Source organism: Microplitis mediator, chromosome 7 (genome assembly GCF_029852145.1).
Source record: "Microplitis mediator isolate UGA2020A chromosome 7, iyMicMedi2.1, whole genome shotgun sequence".
Classification (NCBI taxonomy): Eukaryota; Metazoa; Arthropoda; class Insecta; order Hymenoptera; family Braconidae; genus Microplitis; species Microplitis mediator.
This window is the reverse complement of record NC_079975.1, coordinates 24,798,546-24,819,797: the sequence shown is the minus strand read 5'-3', so window position 1 is coordinate 24,819,797 and position 21,252 is coordinate 24,798,546. Positions and strand designations below refer to the sequence as shown.

Below are 21,252 nucleotides of genomic sequence, written 5' to 3'. Positions count from 1 at the left end.
TGTTATTTAAATAGAAAATCCGAAAGTGCGAAGAACGACCACTAAGATTTTTAAGTCAAGGGTCAACAGTACTAAACGAATTTTCGAATTTTACTTTTCTAATTACGTTTTGAATAATTACGTCACTCGAATGATGAAAACCTTCCGAAAAAGTTTGTTTTTCACATTTTTTCGGAAGCTATAAAAGTTTCTGTAATAACAATTGATTAATAAATTAAAAGAAAAGTGAAATTCGAAAATTCGTTTAGTACGGCTCAGCCTTAAGGCTATATTTCAACAGATTTTTTTTTCAAGACTGATAACCAATTTTTACGAGACAAGAAAAGTTAAAGCACAGATAATACATTCACGGTATAAAATTATCTCAAATTGTGGAAACAAAAATGTTTGAATAATTTCACGCCAGATGTTGAAGAGTAATCATGTATTATAGTGCACTATATCTATATCATCTATATATATAACTTAGTTGAGTCGAGAGAATTAAATTCCTAGTTCTTTTAACGCTACTAGTGTAATATTGCATAGTCAAGTTTCTTGCTACGTATCGTGATGTCTTGAAAGACTGCAATATTCTCTTCATTTACAATGAAACTATGTAAGATGTTAAATTAAATTTGTTTTTACCTAACTTTAACTTTGAAAAACAAAAAATTTAATACTGTATCAAGTAATATAGCTTTGTAAAATTTTCTCATAAATAATGAAATGAATCAGATAAATAACTCATACCGTATACTGACTGATGTCAAAAGTTAATCTTGCCCAAGTTAATTTTGACAGAACAGAAAATAATACTACTGCAGTGATTTAGCGTTTTTCAATGATCGTTACTTGGCTGCTACAACTATTACCTTAAGAAAAAAACTAGATCACCTGAGATGTATTTCGACTCAACAGAATTTAAGGAATCAAGAGAAGTGCCAACAAATACCGGTGAGAGTTCTGATTTAACGATTTTCATAAAAAATAAAATTTGACAATAAAAAAAAATAAAGCACACCTGCGCTTTCGCGCTTGAGGGGTGCAATATCATGTTCTACAGATTTATATTCTTTTAATTTGCTGTATTTTTATTGAAATACAGACTTAATTAGTGCTCTTTACGTTTTAAACGCAGACCAAAAAAAACATCATTTTCATAAAAATAACATTTTCTTGAATATAAATCTATGAAAGTTATTTCAATTGTTATTAAATTATTACGGATCACCATATTATAGATCCCCTGATTAGAAAATACGATTCGTGACGATAAAAAACAATTAAAAATGAATTGTCTTTAATCGAAAAATAATATTAGAATTTCTGGTCCCGCATGAAGATTAAAAACGATTCATGATGATTAAAAATTTTTAATCGTAAAGAATCGTCTTTAATCGTAAAATAAAATTGCAATTTCTGATTCTGTATGAAAATTAAAAACGATTCGATACGATTAGGCATTTTTAATCGTCATAAATCGTCTTTAATCGTAAAATAAAATTGTAATTTCTGATCCCTGATTAAAAAAATCGATTTAAAGGGATTCAAAAAAAAATTTTTTTCAATACTTTTGAATACTTTTGAATAGCTTGAATATTTTTGAATTTCTCTTCTTATGGGTATTTAAAATTGCAAATCCCTTTAAATCGATTTTTTAAATCAGGGATTCTGTATGAGGATTAAAAACGATTCATTACGATTAGACATTTTTAATCGTCATGAATCGTCTTTAATCGTAAAATAAAATTGCGATGTCTGATTCTGTATAAGGATTAAAAACGATTCATTACGATTAAAAATTTTGAATTGTCTTTAATCGGTAACTAATATTGCGATGTCTAATTCTGTATGAGGATTAAAAACGATTCATTACGATTAGACATTTTTAATCGTCATGAATCGATTTTCATCGTGAAATAATATTACAATTTCTGGTCTCACATGAAGATTAAAAACGATTCATGATAATTAGAGAGTTTCGATCGTCATAAATCGTCTTCAATCGTGAAATAATATTACAATTTCTGATCCTGTAGAAGAATTTAAAACGATTCATTACAATTAGAAATTTTGAATCGTCTTTAATCGTTAATTAATATTGCAATTTCTGATTCTGTTCGAGGATTTGAAACGATTCATGACGACTAGAAATTTTTAATCGTCATTAACCGTATTTTCAAATCAGGGGAGAAATGCATCGATCTTTACTATGTATCTGGTAATAAAAGTTTCTAATTAGCACAAAAACTTGGATAGAATTATTTGTAAACTGCTCTTAAGACAGTTTTAATTCATTAATTTTATAATGTTTTCATCAATTATAAATTTTCAGTATTTTCAAACTCAATTTAGTGACTTCCTCAAAAAAACAAAAACTACACACTGACAAAAATATCATTTTTATTATAGAAAATCTTCTATAGATTGTATGCTTCAAACTTTTATCAGAGAGTTCCATTAAATAAAAACTGATTCGCTGTCATCCCTAAATCTTCAATCGACTACAACGTGCCGTAATAATACGCATGCTACAGAAAGATACACAGCTTCTGTATCAATGGTTTTATAGTGTTACTTAAATGGTCTAATTTGTCAAGTAGAATTCATTTAATTCATATAAATTCAAGTTTTTCCAATTCTGAGAGTAGCGGACATAAAAAATTTTTCTTTTCTTTTCAAAAAAAAATAAAATACCTACAGGGAGAAATTTTGTGATATTTTAAAGAATTTTTTTCTAATCTCACGAACTTGTACGTGGCCACCCTGTTAATAATATGATACTGAAGTTAGCATACGTTTAATAATTTTTAGATTATTTTTAAGCCGATAAATTATAAAAAAAAAATATTTAAAAAAATTGTACTCATAGTTTTTTTAATTTTATACATGTGCATATTTTTAGTTTTTTTGTTCTGTAATTGATTTTTTGAAAAAAAATAATCCGAAAATTTTTCATTGTCTGCTAACTTCAGGATCATGTTAATAATTTATTGTTTAAAAAAAAATCAAAAAACTATTGGACGTCGGCTTAATTCAGTATCATATAAACTTTTAGTCAAATAAGTGAAGTAAATCTTGATAGAAAAAGAACATTTATTGCACCCTGAAGCTTTCAAGATACTTAGCATTTTAATTTACCTTAATATCCTTTAAATGAAACTAGAATATTCGTGATAGATCAACTTACCGCCATTATGTTCATCTTTATTTGCTCTTTCAATTAATTTTATCGTTTGAATTATTTAATCACTTACTTGGAAACATGCGAAGACTGAGTTCCAGGTTCCATACTCATGTTGCGTAAGCAGCTCATAATTTTTTTTGAGTGTGAATGTGGCAGACATCAGACAAATTTTAAATTATTACTAAATCGAGTAAATAATTCTCGAAATAAATTTTAAATATTAATTAATTTAAATATTATTTTTTTAATTATTTCCTCTATTTATTTCTAGTTTTAAATTTCTCTGATGCCTGCTTCATTCACACTCGTTTTTTTTACTTAAATATTCTTTTTTAAATTCAAATCATACTTTTTATTATCTACTATCCAATAAAATCTTTAAATAAAATAAATTTTAAATGAAATTTATATGAAATTAATTAATTTGTGAAAATTTATACAACTGCGCAATTTTACATCCATCCAACCCAACTATTTGCTGCCATTTTAGCTCTAGGATAAATTTAACGGTTTTCTGTTCAAATCTTAAAGCCGAACATTTCGATAGTCGGCAAAATAGTTTTCAAATACTTAAAAAAAAATTGTGACAACACTGCGCCATCTTACAGTGATTTTCAAAATTATATTTTCGTATTCTGACGTCTACAAAAAATTTATCATAATACTGAAGTCAGCCGACGTCAAATAATTTATTGACTTTTTTAAAAACAATAAATTACATAAAAAAAAATATTTTGAAAAATTGCGCCTAAAGATTTTTAAATTTTCTACAAGCGCGAATTTTTAGTTTTTTTACAATTAATTTTTGAAATAAAAAATACGAAAATTTTTAATTATCTGGCAACCAGGATCATAATTTATCACAATAATTACTATAATTAATGGTAAGTAAATAAAACAATTTTATTTTAAAAACTTGTGGATAAATATGTCAGTTTATTTTTAATAAAATTTATTTCCTTGTAATTTATAATTATTTTTAATAATTAAAAATTAATTTTTAGGTTATGGACTTTGTTTTGAATATGTCAAAAATAATAATAGATTTTTTTACTAGACCAGAGTGGCTTTTGTCGAAATTAAATCTTGATACGGGTTAAGTGTCAAGTTCAAATTTTCAAACCGTAATGGAGACCACGTGCTGATACACCAGTAAAATAGAAAATTATTTTTAAATGCACCTGTCATTTAATTTATGATATTTAATTATTTAAAATAGACCACATCTATAATGAATTTCGTAAGATCGTCGTCATATATTACGTCACCAAATTTGGAAAAAAATATTTAACGACAGGTAAAGACAATTTTTAATAACAAATATTCTTATATTTATTTTTATTATATAAAAATATTTATAATCCTGAAGTTAGCAGACAATTCAAAATTTTTTGATTTTTTTTTGAACAATTAAATTCGAAGAAAAAAAAAACTACAGGTGCATTTTTTTCAAATATTTTTTTTTAGTGTTTTATCGTCTAAAAAAAAATCAAAAAATTATTAGACGTCTGCTAACTTCAGTACCATAAAATATTTAATGACAGTAAAGTTAGCAGACATTTGAAATTTAAATAAAGTTTTTTTTAACAGATAAATAGTAAAAAAAATATATTTCTAAAAATATGCACATGTAGAAAATTTAATAAACTATAGGTGCAATTTTTCAAAATATTTTTTTTAATATTTATTTTTTTTTGTTAAAAAAATTCAAATATTGTTAAATGTCTGCTAACTTTATTGTCATAAATATTTATAATCCTGAAGTTAGCAGACAATTCAAAATTTTTTGATTTTTTTTATGAACAATTAAATTTGAAGAAAAAAAAAACTAAAAATATGCACATGTTGAAAATTTAAAAAACTACAGGTGCAATTTTTTCAAATATTTTTTTTCTTCTGGTTTATCGTCTAAAAAAAGATCCAAAAATTATTAGACGTCTGCTAACTTCAGTATCACAAATATTTATAATCCTGAAGTTAGCAGACAATTAACAATTTTTGAATTTTGTTTTTAAACAAATTGGTTATAAAAAAAAAAACCTAAAATTTTCACTTGTAGAAAATTTCAAAAACTACAAGTGCAATTTTTTTATATATTTTTTTTTTTATAATTTATCGTTTACACAAAAGTAAAATTATTAGACGTCGGGTAACTTCACTCATAAATATTTTCAAAATTCTATTCGAATTATTTAAAAATAATTATTTTATGTTACTAGTGTATCTATGAGTGTCAATGTCACTGACAAGTGGGAATTTTTTAGTAAGGAAATAAAGTTGTAAGTACAATAAAAATTTGAAAATTTTTATTTAGATAAATTTCATTATTTTAATTTATTTATTTAAAATTTTCGAGTTGTCTGATGTCTACTACATCAACACTCATATGTATTTATATTTATTATTTTTTTTTAGATTTTGTACTGATATCTAATGATGCAAAACGAAACGGAATTGAATGAAACATTATGGGATCCCGCAGAAATATTTACACCTTCATTAGATTATAAATATGCAGTTATTATCTTAAACCAACCAATTTTATTTAAGAAAAATATTGTATTGCCTATATGGAAAAAAGGTTAGTTGAAAAAAAAACAACGCAGAGTTTTATTAATTAAAATTTTAATAATAGTCGCTAAAAATATCGACGTCTGACAGATGACTGTGAATGTAGCAGACATGAGATAAATTTTAAATTGCAAATAAGTGAATTAAACAATAAGAATAACACAGGAAACAAAATTTTTTTTTCTTCTGATTTTTGTAACTAATGAACCATAAATTGCACTGTAATGTCCATCAAATAATTTTGTAGAGAATTGAACGCTCTACAAAATAAGTCTCTTATCATTTTTTGATAAATTCATCTGTTTGAAAGGTATTGGAGCTTGAAGTCAAACTTATAATAAATTTTGAAATCATTTGACTTTTCCCGCGAAACTATCAAACTTATCACGAAATATCTTTTAATCTTTTTTGTCGACCATTTTATTTTTCATAAATTATCTCACATCAAGTTTTTCAAAATTCCGCATTATTTCCTGGTTATTTTCATTTTAATGCCAAGCTCATAAAAATAATACTCTTCCAATCGATTTTATTCTTTTAGCACAATTTAGAATTACTGTTGACGGTGGTACGAATCAATGGCTACAATACCTGGGGACTTTAGCAGATGAAATATTTTCTAAAAAATGTATCGAATATGCACCCGATTCAATTACAGGTGATTTCGATAGTATCTTACCAGATCACATAAATAAACTAAAAAATGTTGGGGTTGAAGTTATCACCACCATGGATCAAAATCATACTGATTTTACCAAGTCATTGATGCAATTATCTACTAATTGTAAACACAAAAATATTCAGGTATACATTTTTTTATTTCGTAGTTTCGATAAAATTTAATTATTTTAATAATTTACAAAATTACTACGGAGTCATAATATCGAAAATTATTTCAGACAATTTTTTTTTTTAATATCAGTGTTTGCATTCAAACAAAATATTTTTTTTCATCATTTCAATTGATTAATTAATGCCAGAAAAATTTTATGATAATCAAATTAAATTATTAAAAGTTACAGATAATTAAATATGAGATCAATCAGTTGAAACTTTTGAGTTATTTTTAAAAAAATTTTTAAATAGATGACTTTTATATTATTGCCTTTAAACTTCGTTAATTATCGAGCTTAAAATCAGATTAGTTTCGAAAATACCCACATTTTTTTCTTAAAAATAAAAGTGTATTAAGTGACAAGGGATACCCTGGTGGAAATTTTTCGGACTTTTCTCTAAAAAAACTTTAAAAAAACTCTTTAGAACCCGTGTAAAAAAAGTTTTCGTTCATAATAAATTTAGATTTGAATTTCATGACGAAACTCAGATCGTGACACAAATATGACTTTCATCATGAATTTACTCCAACTTTTCGTCTAGTAAATCAGTATCAATTATAAAATTAATTTAATATGTCTTTGAATTGGATTTTGGATGACTTCGACAGAAACTTGCCTGAGTTTTTACTGAATTAATCCTTTTGTCAAATTTATCAATTCGGAAATTACCAATAAACTTTTTCTATCAAGTACTTGATTTACGTAAATTCCCTGCTTAAAAAATCCGATAGATTCTCATAGATGTATGTATGTATGTATGTATGTATGTATGTATATATAAGGCCCAATGCTTAACTATAGCACTTCTCATAGAACTCATTCATTCTTATAAAAGCTCTATAAGAATGTATGAGAGTCTATAGGATTCTATGAGATTTTCTAAACAGGGTTAGTTTCGATTGTAAAATTAATTTAGTGAATGACCATCGGATCACTTGGAGTAAAATTTGACTGAGTCATAATCTTGTCGTGATTAACGTTGTTGAAATGAATTCATTATGAAAGTCATATTTGTGTCACGATCTGAGTTTCGAGATTAAATTTATATTTAAATTCATTATGAATAAAAATTTTTTTACACGGGAACTTCGAAAAAATCTTTAGAACTTTAGAACTGAGTTTTTCAGAGAAAATTCCGAAAAATTTACACGAGGAATGAAACAATACAAATATAGGCCAGAGTAAAGTCTGCATGAGCTGAAGGAAAGAGCTGACTTCACCCGTGCCTCTGCATTCATGTTTGATTCTGTGTCACTCATAATATTTTTCATGACATTTTCTCGAAATTACAATTTCATTGTTTGAAGCGAGTCGGAACAAGTTAATATCAAGTTAATGGTGTGGAAAACTCTTGGCATTTATTCAACTAACGAATTACAATGAAAATGAATTTAATTTACTTATAAATAAAAGTGCAAAGATAAAGTTAAAGTAAATAAATAATAAAATTAAACAATACTTTAACTTGTTTGTACTCCCGTCAGTTTTTCGGTATTGGCAGGGAACGCGACGAAAACGACATCTGATGGCTACAAAAAATCATGCTCGAGAATTATAAAAGATATATAAAATCAGTGTAAAAAATAAAGATTCGTTATAAAATCAAAATATAAAAATTTATAATGATATAAATTAAAAAAATTTAATTGTATTTTTGATAGAGAAAATTAAATTGAATATATTTCGATAAAAAAATTAAGTATAAAAAATTTTAATAAATAATAAACACTATTATTTTAGAATAGAATAAGATTAACCGATAAAATCAAAACAAATAATATATGACAACTACAATGGTAATGGTTTAAAAAATAGTAGAATAGTCAATTGAGTTTTTTAACAAAATTGAAGAAAATAATTTTATTTTAATTCATGATAATTTGCTTGTAAATCGTAACTAAAAAAACATAATGTTTTGTTAACCTTCCGTTATAAGCGCTTTCTCTAGTGTCTCACTCATATTCACGCCAACTCTATTAGCTTAAGTAGTGTTGTACAGGGAATCACCGTATAGCGCGAGTAACGAAGGATTAAAAAATAATTTTTAGGCAATGATAAAAATCATTATCCAAACCGGATTTGAATCAATAAATTATAAAATATTGTTTTAACCTTAAACGATGAGCAAAGGCAAACATTAACGACACAATAACTATTATGAACTATTTTTAAACTTAATTTTCACGTGTTTATATTCAAAGAGAGCATGATTTAACGAAATTGTATCCACAGCGAGCGCTGCGATCGTTTCAGTTGTCCCCACCATATACTAGGCTCCCTGCCAATACTTTACGCCCGTGATGAGAGTTTTGCTCACGCTTAACGCGTAGGCACCAAACAAATTTTTTCAAATTTTAAGCAAGAAAATATTTTTCATAAATTAATTTCTCTATGTATTATAAGAATAATAAAAAATAAATAAATTATAATAGTAATTTATTTACGATTAATAAACGTAATTTAAACTTTAACGAATTCAACCGAATAACTTCGCACACCGCAGACTGCCGAATGTGTACGAGCAGTTACGAGAGTAACCGAACATAAAATTTTTTTACTTACGCCTTTACGCCCGTGATGAGAAAAATGCTCACATTTTTTGAGGAACAAAAAAAAATTTTTATAATTTCTATGACAACTAAACAAATTTTTTTAAAGCGGAATCCGAAAATAGATAAAATTATTCACAGATAGAAAAAATTTCAACTATTCGTTCCATTTGGAAAAAAAAGTTATGTTTAAAATCGTGCGTGAGCAAAATGCTCATAACGGGAGAGCTGACGGGTTAATGAAAATATATGAATATGTCGACGTTAACTATTGGATTTTAAACATAATTACGTATCTTGATATGTTTCGTACTAAAACACAAGTTTATGTAAATAAAGAATAATTTATCAATCTATGTCATAAAAGTTAGTTAGTGATATAAAAATCCCTGACAAAACGAACGAATAAAAAATTAATTGCCACGATTAATTTAATAGTAAGATTATAAAGATACTAAAAGAAAGTGGTGTTTATAACTGATAACAATATTTGAACTTGAATTATCATTTAGCACATAAAACAATTATATCGTTTCTATTTGCACCAATAAATTATTATTATTTTTTTTTTTTACAGTTAAAGGCAGTTTATGTATTCGTTGAAACAGCCGGAAGATTTGATCACATTATGGGTAACATTAATACTTTGTACAGAAGTAAAGAATTAATAGATGTTGAAACTATAATTCAAGTAGCGAGTAATTCATTAACATGGTTATTAAAACCCGGTTATCATATTATTAAAATTCCTCAAGTTCTCAGAAAAACTCAGTCGTGGGTAGGCCTCATTCCCATTGGATCTGTTGTTAAGAATATTTCAACAACTGGGTTAAAATATAATTTAGGTATAAATATATAATAATTTATTTTTTATTTTAAGTTAATAATTTTCCACTTATTACGCACTATACTTTATTTTACGCATGTCTGGTAATCCTGATTTATCACACCAGCAAATCGAAGTCACCGGGGTCGTTAAGTATAATACGGTGCTAATTTGCGCTCATGAGATATTAAAAATTTTGCCGTAAAAATGTTTTGTGGCCACTATAAGTTAATATAACGGCAGATTGCCATGTCTACTCAGAAACTAACTACCTCGTACCAACTTTATTCAAAAATCATTAGCCCTAATAGCTTAACTCAAAAATTTATTGATTCTAAGATTTCTTTACTCCATTACAACAATATTCCAAGACAACTCCACCCAAATTTCTGAGAAGAAGAAAGCATTTTCCTGCTTACTGGATTGTTTACTTTTTTTTTAAAGTTTGGGTAAAGATGACTTAGAATAATGATGTAATGGAATCAAGAAATTTTTGAGCTGAGCTATTAGGGCTAACGATTTTTTAATGAAATTGGTAGAAGGTAGTTAGGTTCTGAGTAGACATGGCAATCTGTCAGAATAACATAAGAATAACTAACTAAAATTTCGTAAAAATGTTAGTGGATGTAATTTTTTAAATATTTGCCGTCAAAGCTTTATTAGCTTTAATGGTAATAGTAGAGTACACGTAAGAAAGATATTCAATAGAGCGGAGTCTCTCTAACTTTGCCTGAGATGAATCCAAAATTCCAGGAATTAAAATTGTAGAAGTATGTTTTTCAATCAAGGTGTCGTTTGGGGGGTAGATGGAGATATTAGAAACGCGTGTATACCTAGCGTGAGGTAACGGCCCCCGTAAAAAGGGGTAAGCATTTGAAAGTAAATGGTCATTAGTTAGCTTCGTTATATTGATCAATCGTATGCAACAGTTGATGGCAATTTTCTGTTTAGTCTTTAAGAAACTGTTTTTCTTTTTTAATTTTGACATTAAATTTTTTTGTCATACATTATTTGAATTTGACATGTAATGTTTATGTTTTTAAATTTAATGCAAGCGACAGGGGAAAACTTTCTGTGTCAAGTTGCCTTCACATTGCGGCTGCAGATTGACGGTAACTTTCTAGGAAAGTTTAAACTAATTTGTGGCCAAATGTTGCCCTCAACTTGACGGCACAAAGACTGAAACTGTTTCTCCGTAACTTAGTGGCGGAGAAACTGTGTTTATCTGGATAGGATTCGTTTTACAAACATGATAAAACAGGATGACCGTGCATACGTTAAGTAAACTTTTTTTTTTACAATAACATTAATCGCATGTTTTTTTTTTCTTTTAGATAAACATACATTAGCATTTGGAGACCTAGTAAGTACTTCAAACTCTTATGATGGATCACCAGAAGTCACAGTAACAACTGATTCTCATGTTATATGGACAATGGGTATTGAATCTTTAGTTGAACTGGAAAATGATTCTCTTTGAATATTATTTCCGATTTTTTTTTATTTTATTCACTTGAACAAAATTTTTTAATTGTTTACAATATTAATTTACTATAACTCGTTTAAATTTTTGTTTTTAAAAATTTGAAAAAAATTCAGCACATCATAGGTTTGATTCAATGGTTATTTTTAATTTTAGTTAAACTATTTTTTAATTGAGGTAGTTGTCCTGCTACAATATTGTCAAAAAGTTATGAGCCATATATATTACGCGGTAAGAGTAGGTTAGGTGGTAGTTAAAACGAGACATTGCTTTTGTTTGATACTGTACCCGTGAGAAGTTTACGTGAATGTTTTCACTATCGCTCTCACCCTAGCGGATCCGAGTTACGGTAAATTACGGTAATTAACCGTAATTTATGGAATTTTTACCGTGAGCACCGTATGCTTTTTATTTTTATAGTTTTTACAGTGCAATACTTCACTTTATGGTAAAATACCTCAGGCTTGTCACAATTTTACGGTAAATTACCGTTCTCTTGCTGCAAATCTACGGTACATTTACTGTAAAATATCGTATTTTACCGTAAAATGCCATAATTTGCCGTAAAATACCGGAATTTTCTGAATACCTTAAATTACGGTAATTACCGTAAATCGGATCCAGGGCAGCCGGCCATTTTGTACTCTAACGTTCATTCATTAGATTAAATTTATGTTAGGTTAGAATCTTTAATAATTATTATACAGTCGAGTCGCGTTATGAGTCCGTCGACTTACATTTTTTACTCTTAAATCCGATATATTTACTTAATCCACCACTTAAATAAGCATCAACAGCAGTAACGTAAAAAATTTTAATCAGATTTTGATAACAGACTAGAACAAATAATTCATTAGATACATGAAAACTTATTCGCAAAAATTATTTTAAACAATGCAATTTTCGGGATGTGTGAAAATTTATAACTCGGATCCAAGCTCGTTACCAAAGTTGAAATTTTCAGGGCTTTTTAGGGATATAACAAAGCAACTTTCCCGAAAAGTCGAAGCAAATCGAAGTTCCGAGAAAAAAATAATAGTTATCTGAAAATAGCGATTTTTAAAAAATCAATCGGCTCTGGATTACCGTACACGGAGAAATAATTATTGTTTAGAATGCTGCGGTGTCATAGAAGTGCCAGACCATGTTGGCCACCTGTCGGAAATTGAAATGAACACATGCAGAAATTACTATGGCCATAGTAAAGTCGACAACGATTATATCACAAATTACTGTAACCATTAGATATTTTACTATGGCTATAGTAATTTCTGCATGTGTTTCTTTCGATTTCCGACAGGTGGCCAACACAGTCTGGCACTACTATGATACCATAGCATTCCAAAGAAGAATTATTTCTCCGTGTACAATAACGAAATCGAAGCATTTGAGGGAAATTACGGCAGATATCAACAGAATACATCTACACAAAAAATATCAGCTGTTATTTAATCTTCTACTCTGAAAACTGTAGGTTTGAAAGGATTTTTATAATAGGTTAAATTTTTGCTAATTCAGTGGTTTAGTTGGAAGCTCACAATCAAGCTGGATACTAGCTTAGAGCAAATATTGATATTTTTTCTTAAATAGACCGTACACAGAGAAGAATGCTGCCGGAAAAGACTCTTAGTTATGTAGAAGCTAAGCTGCAAATTTTTGAAAGTAATCAAATTATCACTATGAATTGAATCAAGAATGAATTCTTTTTCGAAAAGTTATTTCTTCTCTCAATGTCAAATAAAAATAATAGTATATTTCTCATATATTAATACTTGTATGACTACTTAAAGTTTAGTTACAGCCTTAGATAGCCGACTTTTAGATCATTCACCTCAGGTTGTGTATAGTAGATTTAATTTGTAAATGTATTTTATGATAAATTTTAAACTAATAAATTTATATTTCAAAATTAATTTGAAATTAATTTATTCAGATTCATCGCATAGGAAAATTGTAAATATAAATACAGTTTGTAATTAAAAACCGTAGAATTTAAAGTCATGTAATCCAACTGTGTCCGTATGTTAATATCTCATAAATTTTAATAAAATATACTATATATTCGTACAATACTTTATAAAAAAACTTTAACATTCTGTTAATCGTAAATTTTCATTCAATACCCAACATGATTAAATGAAAAAAAAAAAAAAAAATTGTCAAATTACTTGAAAAAAAATAGTTATTTTTTTTTCAAATTATAGTTCATGTAACTTTTTTCACTGCATTGTATGATCATTAATCGTATCATATACAACAAGATAATTTTATGTTCTATTCGCTAAACATAAGTAATCTTTTTCAAATCGTAGCTCAGCAATTTCATAAAAGTGAGGACACATTAAAACAATTTTATATACATAACCAATAAAATGACAATTTCATTTCGATTTTTTAGTACAAATAGTATAAAAAAGTGTAAAGCTTTTATATTTATAATCATAGATGTAATTAAAATTAATTTGTAATTAAAAGTTGTTTGAATTTATTAAAAATTTATAAACAATTTGAGGATTAATATATATAACAATGAAATTATTTTTTGCGAACAATCTGTTCATTTTTTATTAAAAATTTACATTATTTTATATTTTCTATTGACATTAAAAAAAAATAAAAAAATTTTATAAGATCTTGAATATCACAATAAAAATCTTGTGAATCTAATTAGAGACATAATTCTTATGGGCATTCTAAGGTGATGCCCCCCCCCCCATGTTTTTGAAATGATTAAGATCTGAACTTTCATAACTGTATTAACCCTGCTTAAAAACTCCGATAGATTCTTATACCTGTATGTATAAGGCCCCATACATAACTATATAGCACTTCTCATAGAACTCTGTCATTCTTATAAAATCTCTAATGGTTCTGCAGAACCTAAAGGGCGTATATAAAATTTTTTTTGCTCCAATCAATGTAGAAATGTTGAAAACATTAAAATCTATGGAAAAAACGAAAAAAAAAATTTTTTTTGTTCACGCGCTTTCGGTTTTAATAAAAAATTTTTTATAGTCATAAGGGCGTATCTTGTTTTATCAGTTTATTATCAATTATAGGTCAGAGTAAGAAAAAAATTGCTTCAGATGTATTTACATTAAAAAAGAGTTTTGGGAGCCATTTAGAACTGTAATTTTAAAAAAGTCATTCAAAGAGAACGTTGTTCTTGAGAATTGTTATGATTCTAGAATACCAATATCTCGAAGTAAGTTTGATGACCTAAATCATTGTGCATCAGGCACCGTCCCACAAAAATATCATCAATATTATCTGTTTAATTTTAAGCCATGATGATAGCTTATAATTTTTTTATTATTATCAAGTTATGTTCTAAAAAAAATTAAAAATTTTTTTTTTATAATCTTAGGTACAGATGATCCCAACCATGGAGATGGCATAGGACTAATACCCTGATGAATTTATTATTTCTTCATTTTTCATTCGTTTTTCCACTTAAATAAATATTTGTTCATATAAATTAAATTGTGGAGTGATAATTTTTATTACCGTGGCAATTTTTTTTCTTACTCTGACCTATAATTGATAATAAATCGAAAAAACAGGATACGCCCTTACGACTTTAAAAAAAATTTTTCTTAAAACCAAAAGGGCGTACAACAAAAAAAAATTTTTTTTTACGCTCTTTTGGTTCTGCAGAAGGGCGTATATTTTGAGATACACCCTTTTGGTTTTAGTAACGCGATATATATAGGTATACACTTAGCATGGATTAAATAATTTTTCTTAATCAGGGATAATTTATTTATTTTTCTATAATTTATTATAAATAATTATCTACATAATTCATAATAAATTAAATTTAAATGTAAAATATTTACATAAATGAGTAATAAAAATATTTTAAATAAATAAAATTATAATTTATTGATACATAGTGTAAAATTATTTTTTTTTAATCTCTGGATTAGTAAAATTAAAAATATTTTTCTCATAAAATAATAACAATAATACATATTTAATAAATTGGACAGCAACTTAAAAGAGTTAGCTCAATCAGCTGTATTAGTGTTTACATTTGTCGCTTAGGAGCAAACTCGAAGTGGGATTTGCTGCCTACGGCCAGTCTTAAACGGCCCGCCGACCGATTGCAATCGTTCATGTGTTCTCTACATTATAAGACTCAACAAAATAAATTTTTTTTAAAGTAATAAAAACAAACTATATAAATAAATCATTTAAATAATAATAAATGATAATATAAATAAATAAATAATAAAAATATGTATTAAGTTTATTAATATGAATAATTGTTAATAAAGTATAAAATTTATATATAAAAAGTTATTAAGTGCAACAGGTCTTCAAATGCCACGTCGTTCATTGTATCTGTGGCGAACAGTTTTGGAGCAACGTGTAAGATACTCACACTTAATAGTATAAAGATATATAGATATATAGATATTTTACTACTATATAGTTTATGCGAGGGAGTGGATGTAAGGGGGATCAAAATAAAACAACTAGAGCAGCGGGAAAATTTTGAGTTTATGCCAAACGCCGGTGTCTTGTAATTCAATTTGACTAACTGTGACCATTATTAATTTGTTAATGATTTATGTTTTGTCTAAAACAATTTAGAAATATTTCATAAATTTTATATTATTAAAATTATTTAATTAAAATTTTCATTTTATTTATTTTTGAATTTTATCATAATTTTTATTTATAATTATTGCAGTTAAATATGAAATACTGCAGGCATTAATAATAATAATAATAATAATAATAATAATAATAATAATAATAATAATAATAATAATAATAATAATAATAATAATAATTATAATTGAAATAATAATAATAATAATAATAATAATAATAATAATAATAATAATAATAATAATAATTTTATTAATATTTAGCTCACAGCTATTTACATAACACAGTATTAGATTATTACAATCAGTCAAAAAAAAATAATTTTAAGTTTTACTCAAAGCATAGATAAATATAAAATATTTAACCGTGAACACATAGCAAGATTTACGTTAAAATTCAATCATCTCACATTTAATATCAAATACTAATATTCGTTTTTATATTTTTCGCTAGAAGTCTTTCAAATCCAGGAATAATAATAATAACAATAATAATAATAATAATCATAATCATAATCATAATCATAATAATAATAATAATTTATTTTTATTATTTTCTATATTAGGGTAAAAATATATATTATAATTTGAATTATAAAAAAGTTTGTTTTTAATAATAATTTGAATAGTAATAAAAACTAAGTTTCTATCTAAAAAAACGCGCGTAAAATATTTTTTATGACAATCAGTGTGATTATTTTATCAATATTTTTTTTCCTTTCTTATTTGATAATAAAAAAATAGTTAGAATGATAATTAAATATATATTCGTATAATAATATTTTAAGAATGAATATATTTTTTTATCATAACTCCGTAGTAGTTTCCATGACAAAAAATAAAAATGTTATATTTACGTTACAGACAGAGATAATCATGAGGTAAAAATATACAGGGACTACGTATCGATTCTTTTTAGTTTAGTTTGAAGGGCGTAAAGCGGAAGAGTGACCCTCTATAAGATACTAATCGATATACTATTTAATTAATTATATTGTTATTATTATATATTGCTATTGATATTATTTTTATCTTCGTTGTTACAAATATTATTCTTTCCTATAAATAATATTTAAAAAAAAACTTTTAGATTAATTACCAAAAATTTCATTAATTTGAGAATCGGGCTATGGCGAGCAATTAATTTTTATATCAATGATTAATAATTTTTTATTTAAATATTAATTAACATCCCAGGCGTAAAAAAATTTAGGATTTTCAAGTTAAAAAAAATTTAATTATCGTTAATATTTATATGCAATCATTGAGAAGAATTAATTATTTATTTTTTATGCATATATTTAAAATAATTATGCAATATTCTCGATTCATCCTGAATTACTATCAAAAAAATTAAAATAAAATAATAAAACTCTTACCAAAAATAAAATTATCTATCTCTCTACGTAACTTTATTTAGAAATAATCATTACCATATGTTATACCACTCGAAATTACTTTTCTATTCAAATTCTCTCTCTGTCTCTATTTTACATATATTCATACATATACACATGTATGTATATAAATTTAGAAAAAAAAATTAAGTTCTTAACAAATAATAAATCAAGAAAATGTCATCAAAGACATAATTAAATTAATGTAATTAATGTAATGCAATTGTTTATAATTATTTAGTTGTATGATTAAAAAATTGATTTACATTGCGAACGTTAGATAATAAGAGTCATGTTATTATTAAATCCGTAGTTATTTAGTAGCCATTAGTTGGCTTGGATTTAAGATTGTTATATTATAGGATTGAAAACTGGCCAATGGCCGTATTAGATAATCAATTTAGACCGCGAGAATAATTTGTAGGTATTCAATATAAGCTAAAATTTTATTTACAATGTAATAAAAAAAATCCTTGGCATATTTTATGTATTCAAGTTAAACGTATATATGTTGCTGTGACATTAATTATTGCTAATTATAAGTGCCGGAATTATATATATATATATATATATTTTTTTTTTTCTCGTTGATCCAGCTTATGGCGTAACTTTTTGAGATAAGAACATACACACATATACGTATGTTATTTCGTTATTTGTATTAAATTTCTTGAGAATTTCATGCTAATATTAATTATTATTACTGGGATTGCATGAAAATACACTATTATCTTCTAATAAATAATAATAATAATAATGATAATAATAATAATAGTAATAATTATAATAATAATAATAATAATAATAATAATAATAATAATAATAATAATAATAATGAGTAATGAATGTCGGCATATCCGATCCTTTTCAAAGAATAATAAAAAATAGTAATAATAATATTAATAGTAAAAATAAAAATAACAATAATAATAATAATAATAATAATAATAATAATAATAATAATAATGTTTACTTAGCCCTTGGCTATTTTAAGTACAATGATTCATTTTTGAATATGGTCTTTCAATAATATTCTAAAATTTGTAAGTCTACCCGTGTAAAAAAAAAAGTTCGAAAAAAGTTCGACATGTCGAACTTCGAAATTTGAGACAAAATCGAACTTTTGTAAAACAACACAAATTGCATTGCAAACATGAAAAATCACATGGAACAAAGAGGATTGGCATAAAAGTTCGGAATTCTCGAACTTTTTCGGAACTCTACACTTAAAATTATCGAAAAATTTCCAATTTTTTCAGAACTTCTTCAATAAAAATCACCCAAAAATTTCTGAAACATTCGAACTTCTGCGATAAAAATATATGTATTTTTTATTGATTCAGGAAGCTTTTCGTACCAATTAAATCTTCTATATGTAATACACTTTTCTTCTCCGTGCGTTCTCGTATGTTTTATTGATATTAATTAACTTATCCTGGTATTGTAGTTATTACTTATTTTCCGAATATTGTCATACAATGATCGTAGTTTTTTATTTAATACAATTTTATGTGTAAAAGTACAACAATTGGAGATCATTCTCTGCTTAATGCTCATCTAACCCAATGTTTCTAACATACGATTCACATTTGTACATTTTTTTTACTCTCAATACTAGTCTTATCGCTCTGTTTTGAATTTTCTGTAGTTATTATCAATATCATCTTCATAATAATTCAGAATTATACTACTAGACTAGTCTATATGCGGTGCAATTACCGTTTTATATACAATAATAATAATAATAATAATAATAATAATAATAATAATAATAATAATAATAATAATAATAATAATAATAATAATAATAATAATATTTTTTTTCTAATCTTCAATGGCATACCAATCCTATTTATTGTAATATTTGGCTAGCCTCTCTGTGCTAGCACGACAATTACTTTTTATTTTAAAAACGGTTTCGCCCCGAATATATGGAATTAAGTAAAAATTTAACATCAATTATACGGTCTAAAGTAGAATATACTTGCATCAACTTTACTGATGAGCCCAGCAAGTATATTCGGGGTGAAACCGTTTTTAAAATAAAAAGTAATTGTCGTGCTAGCACAGAGAGGCTAGCCAAATATTACAATAAATAGGATTGGTATGCCATTGAAGATTAGAAAAAAAATATTAAAACACCAATCAAAAAATACATGAATGCATTAGCATTCATATATATTAAAATAACGAACAACAAATAATAATAATAATAATAATAATAATAAATTAAACTTGTGATGTCTCGTAAATTTCCGTGGGGAAAAATTTGTTACAAAAAAGGTTCATTATAATTTATAATGAACTTTCAAATTTAAGAATAAATTTTTAAATTTGAGTTGATACCCTGGGAATTTAAAAAAAACTCAAATGTAAAAATATTTTGAATCTTTTAATCTGGTTCATAAGTGGTTGTAAAGTTGTATTTTTCTAACGAAGAAATTCAGGAAACACGTGTCTAAAAAGTACTCATTTAGAAGTGATTAATTTTGATGTATTTAAAGTTTAAAAAATTATCAACTCAAAATTTTTAATTTCCTAAAATTTTGAAGTTTACTTTTATAAACCTGTTCGGAACATTTCTGAAACTAATGTTTTTTATACGGCTGTCATAAAACCGCATGAAAGATTATATCTATTGACCTTCGGAGATTATTAATCATAAAATAAACTACTACTTTATATCACGATTTATCATCTTAGAACTCTATTTAATAATTTGATATTGAAAGTGATTATTAACTAAATAGGAAAAAAATGTTGCATGAAAATAAATAATTAATAAAAAAATTAATTCATAAGAATACTCAGGAACATAAAAATTGAAAAAAATTGAAAAATTATTACTAGTTTAACTGGATTGCAAGCAAAGAGAATGTTCTGTTGGCAATAATAATCCTTTCGACTATTTTCCTTGACCTAGCGATCAATTATTTGAACACGCAAAAAAGTTAATCAAATATTTCTCTCAAAGTTTCTGTTGTATTTGAACATTTAAAAATGGTTGCAGTCGATACAGATGTCACGATACTTTGATGTTTCTTGTGGTTTTATTAAATTTTTTATAAGCTACTTAAGGTCAATAATTAAATAATCAATTCTAAGTACATTAAATTTACGGCATCTAAGAAACTTTTTTATTAATAGAGGTACCCTGCTTAAAAAATCCGATAGGTTCTTATAGCTGTATGTATAAGGCCCTAAACTATTGCACTTCTCATAGAACTCATTCATTCTTATAAAATTTAAATAGGAATGTATGAGAATCTATTGGATTCTATGAGATTTTCTGAACAGGGTGAAATTGTATTCAAATAAAAGTAATTTATTTAAACAGATAAGAGATTTTTTTTTTAAATATTATGCTAGTTTCTCTGCTGGATTAAAAAAATTATTTCGTCTTTACCTTTCAATTGAATATTTATGTATTTAGATTTTTATATAAATTGTCAAAAATTTTTTTTTATCATTTTTTTTTCACTAGCTTTTCATATTTCGTAATTCCTCTACTATCACAAATGATAATACTGAGAAAAATAATTTGCCGCTTTGCAAGTAGATATATTATTGATAAAGTGGCAATGAAATAGTTTATACAATCGAGTTAAATTTTATTAATTAATATAAAAACTTTGAAAATTAAACTAATGTACAATCGTCATAAAAAAAATCAACACAAATAGATTTTATATTTATATAATATTTTTAAATTAAACAAAATGAAAGTTAGACGATTTGAAATAATATCTAACTCCAGAAGGCCACAATAAAGATTATTAATCAATCTGAGACAATTTTCTGC

General features: G+C 25.7%; 2 protein-coding genes across 7 annotated transcripts in view; both read left to right on the top strand.

The window, feature by feature from the left end:
- The first annotated feature begins 3,896 nt into the window (after positions 1 to 3,896).
- On the top strand, positions 3,897 to 14,014 carry LOC130670858 (thiamin pyrophosphokinase 1). 3 transcript variants are annotated; one of them, XM_057474449.1, is made up of 7 exons: positions 3,897 to 4,053; positions 4,174 to 4,461; positions 5,387 to 5,448; positions 5,585 to 5,750; positions 6,282 to 6,544; positions 9,703 to 9,970; positions 11,286 to 14,014. In XM_057474449.1, exons 4-7 carry the CDS (start codon positions 5,603 to 5,605, stop codon positions 11,429 to 11,431), a joined length of 825 nt encoding a protein of 274 aa, XP_057330432.1. In that variant the 5' UTR covers positions 3,897 to 4,053; positions 4,174 to 4,461; positions 5,387 to 5,448; positions 5,585 to 5,602; the 3' UTR covers positions 11,432 to 14,014. The 3 variants fall into 3 exon arrangements, with proteins under 3 accessions (XP_057330432.1, XP_057330434.1, XP_057330433.1); XM_057474451.1 differs by having other exon boundaries at positions 4,174 to 4,466; positions 5,389 to 5,448; XM_057474450.1 differs by having other exon boundaries at positions 3,903 to 4,053; positions 4,227 to 4,461.
- Positions 14,015 to 15,514: 1,500 nt separating this feature from the next.
- The window catches only part of LOC130670857 (V-type proton ATPase 116 kDa subunit a1), a 36,276-nt gene continuing 30,538 nt past the window's right edge, over positions 15,515 to 21,252 (top strand). For all 4 annotated transcript variants that reach the window (XM_057474448.1, XM_057474447.1, XM_057474446.1 and 1 more), the window contains exon 1: positions 15,515 to 15,808. The gene's annotated coding sequence lies outside the window, so the exon portion shown is untranslated. The remainder of the gene's footprint in view (positions 15,809 to 21,252) is intronic.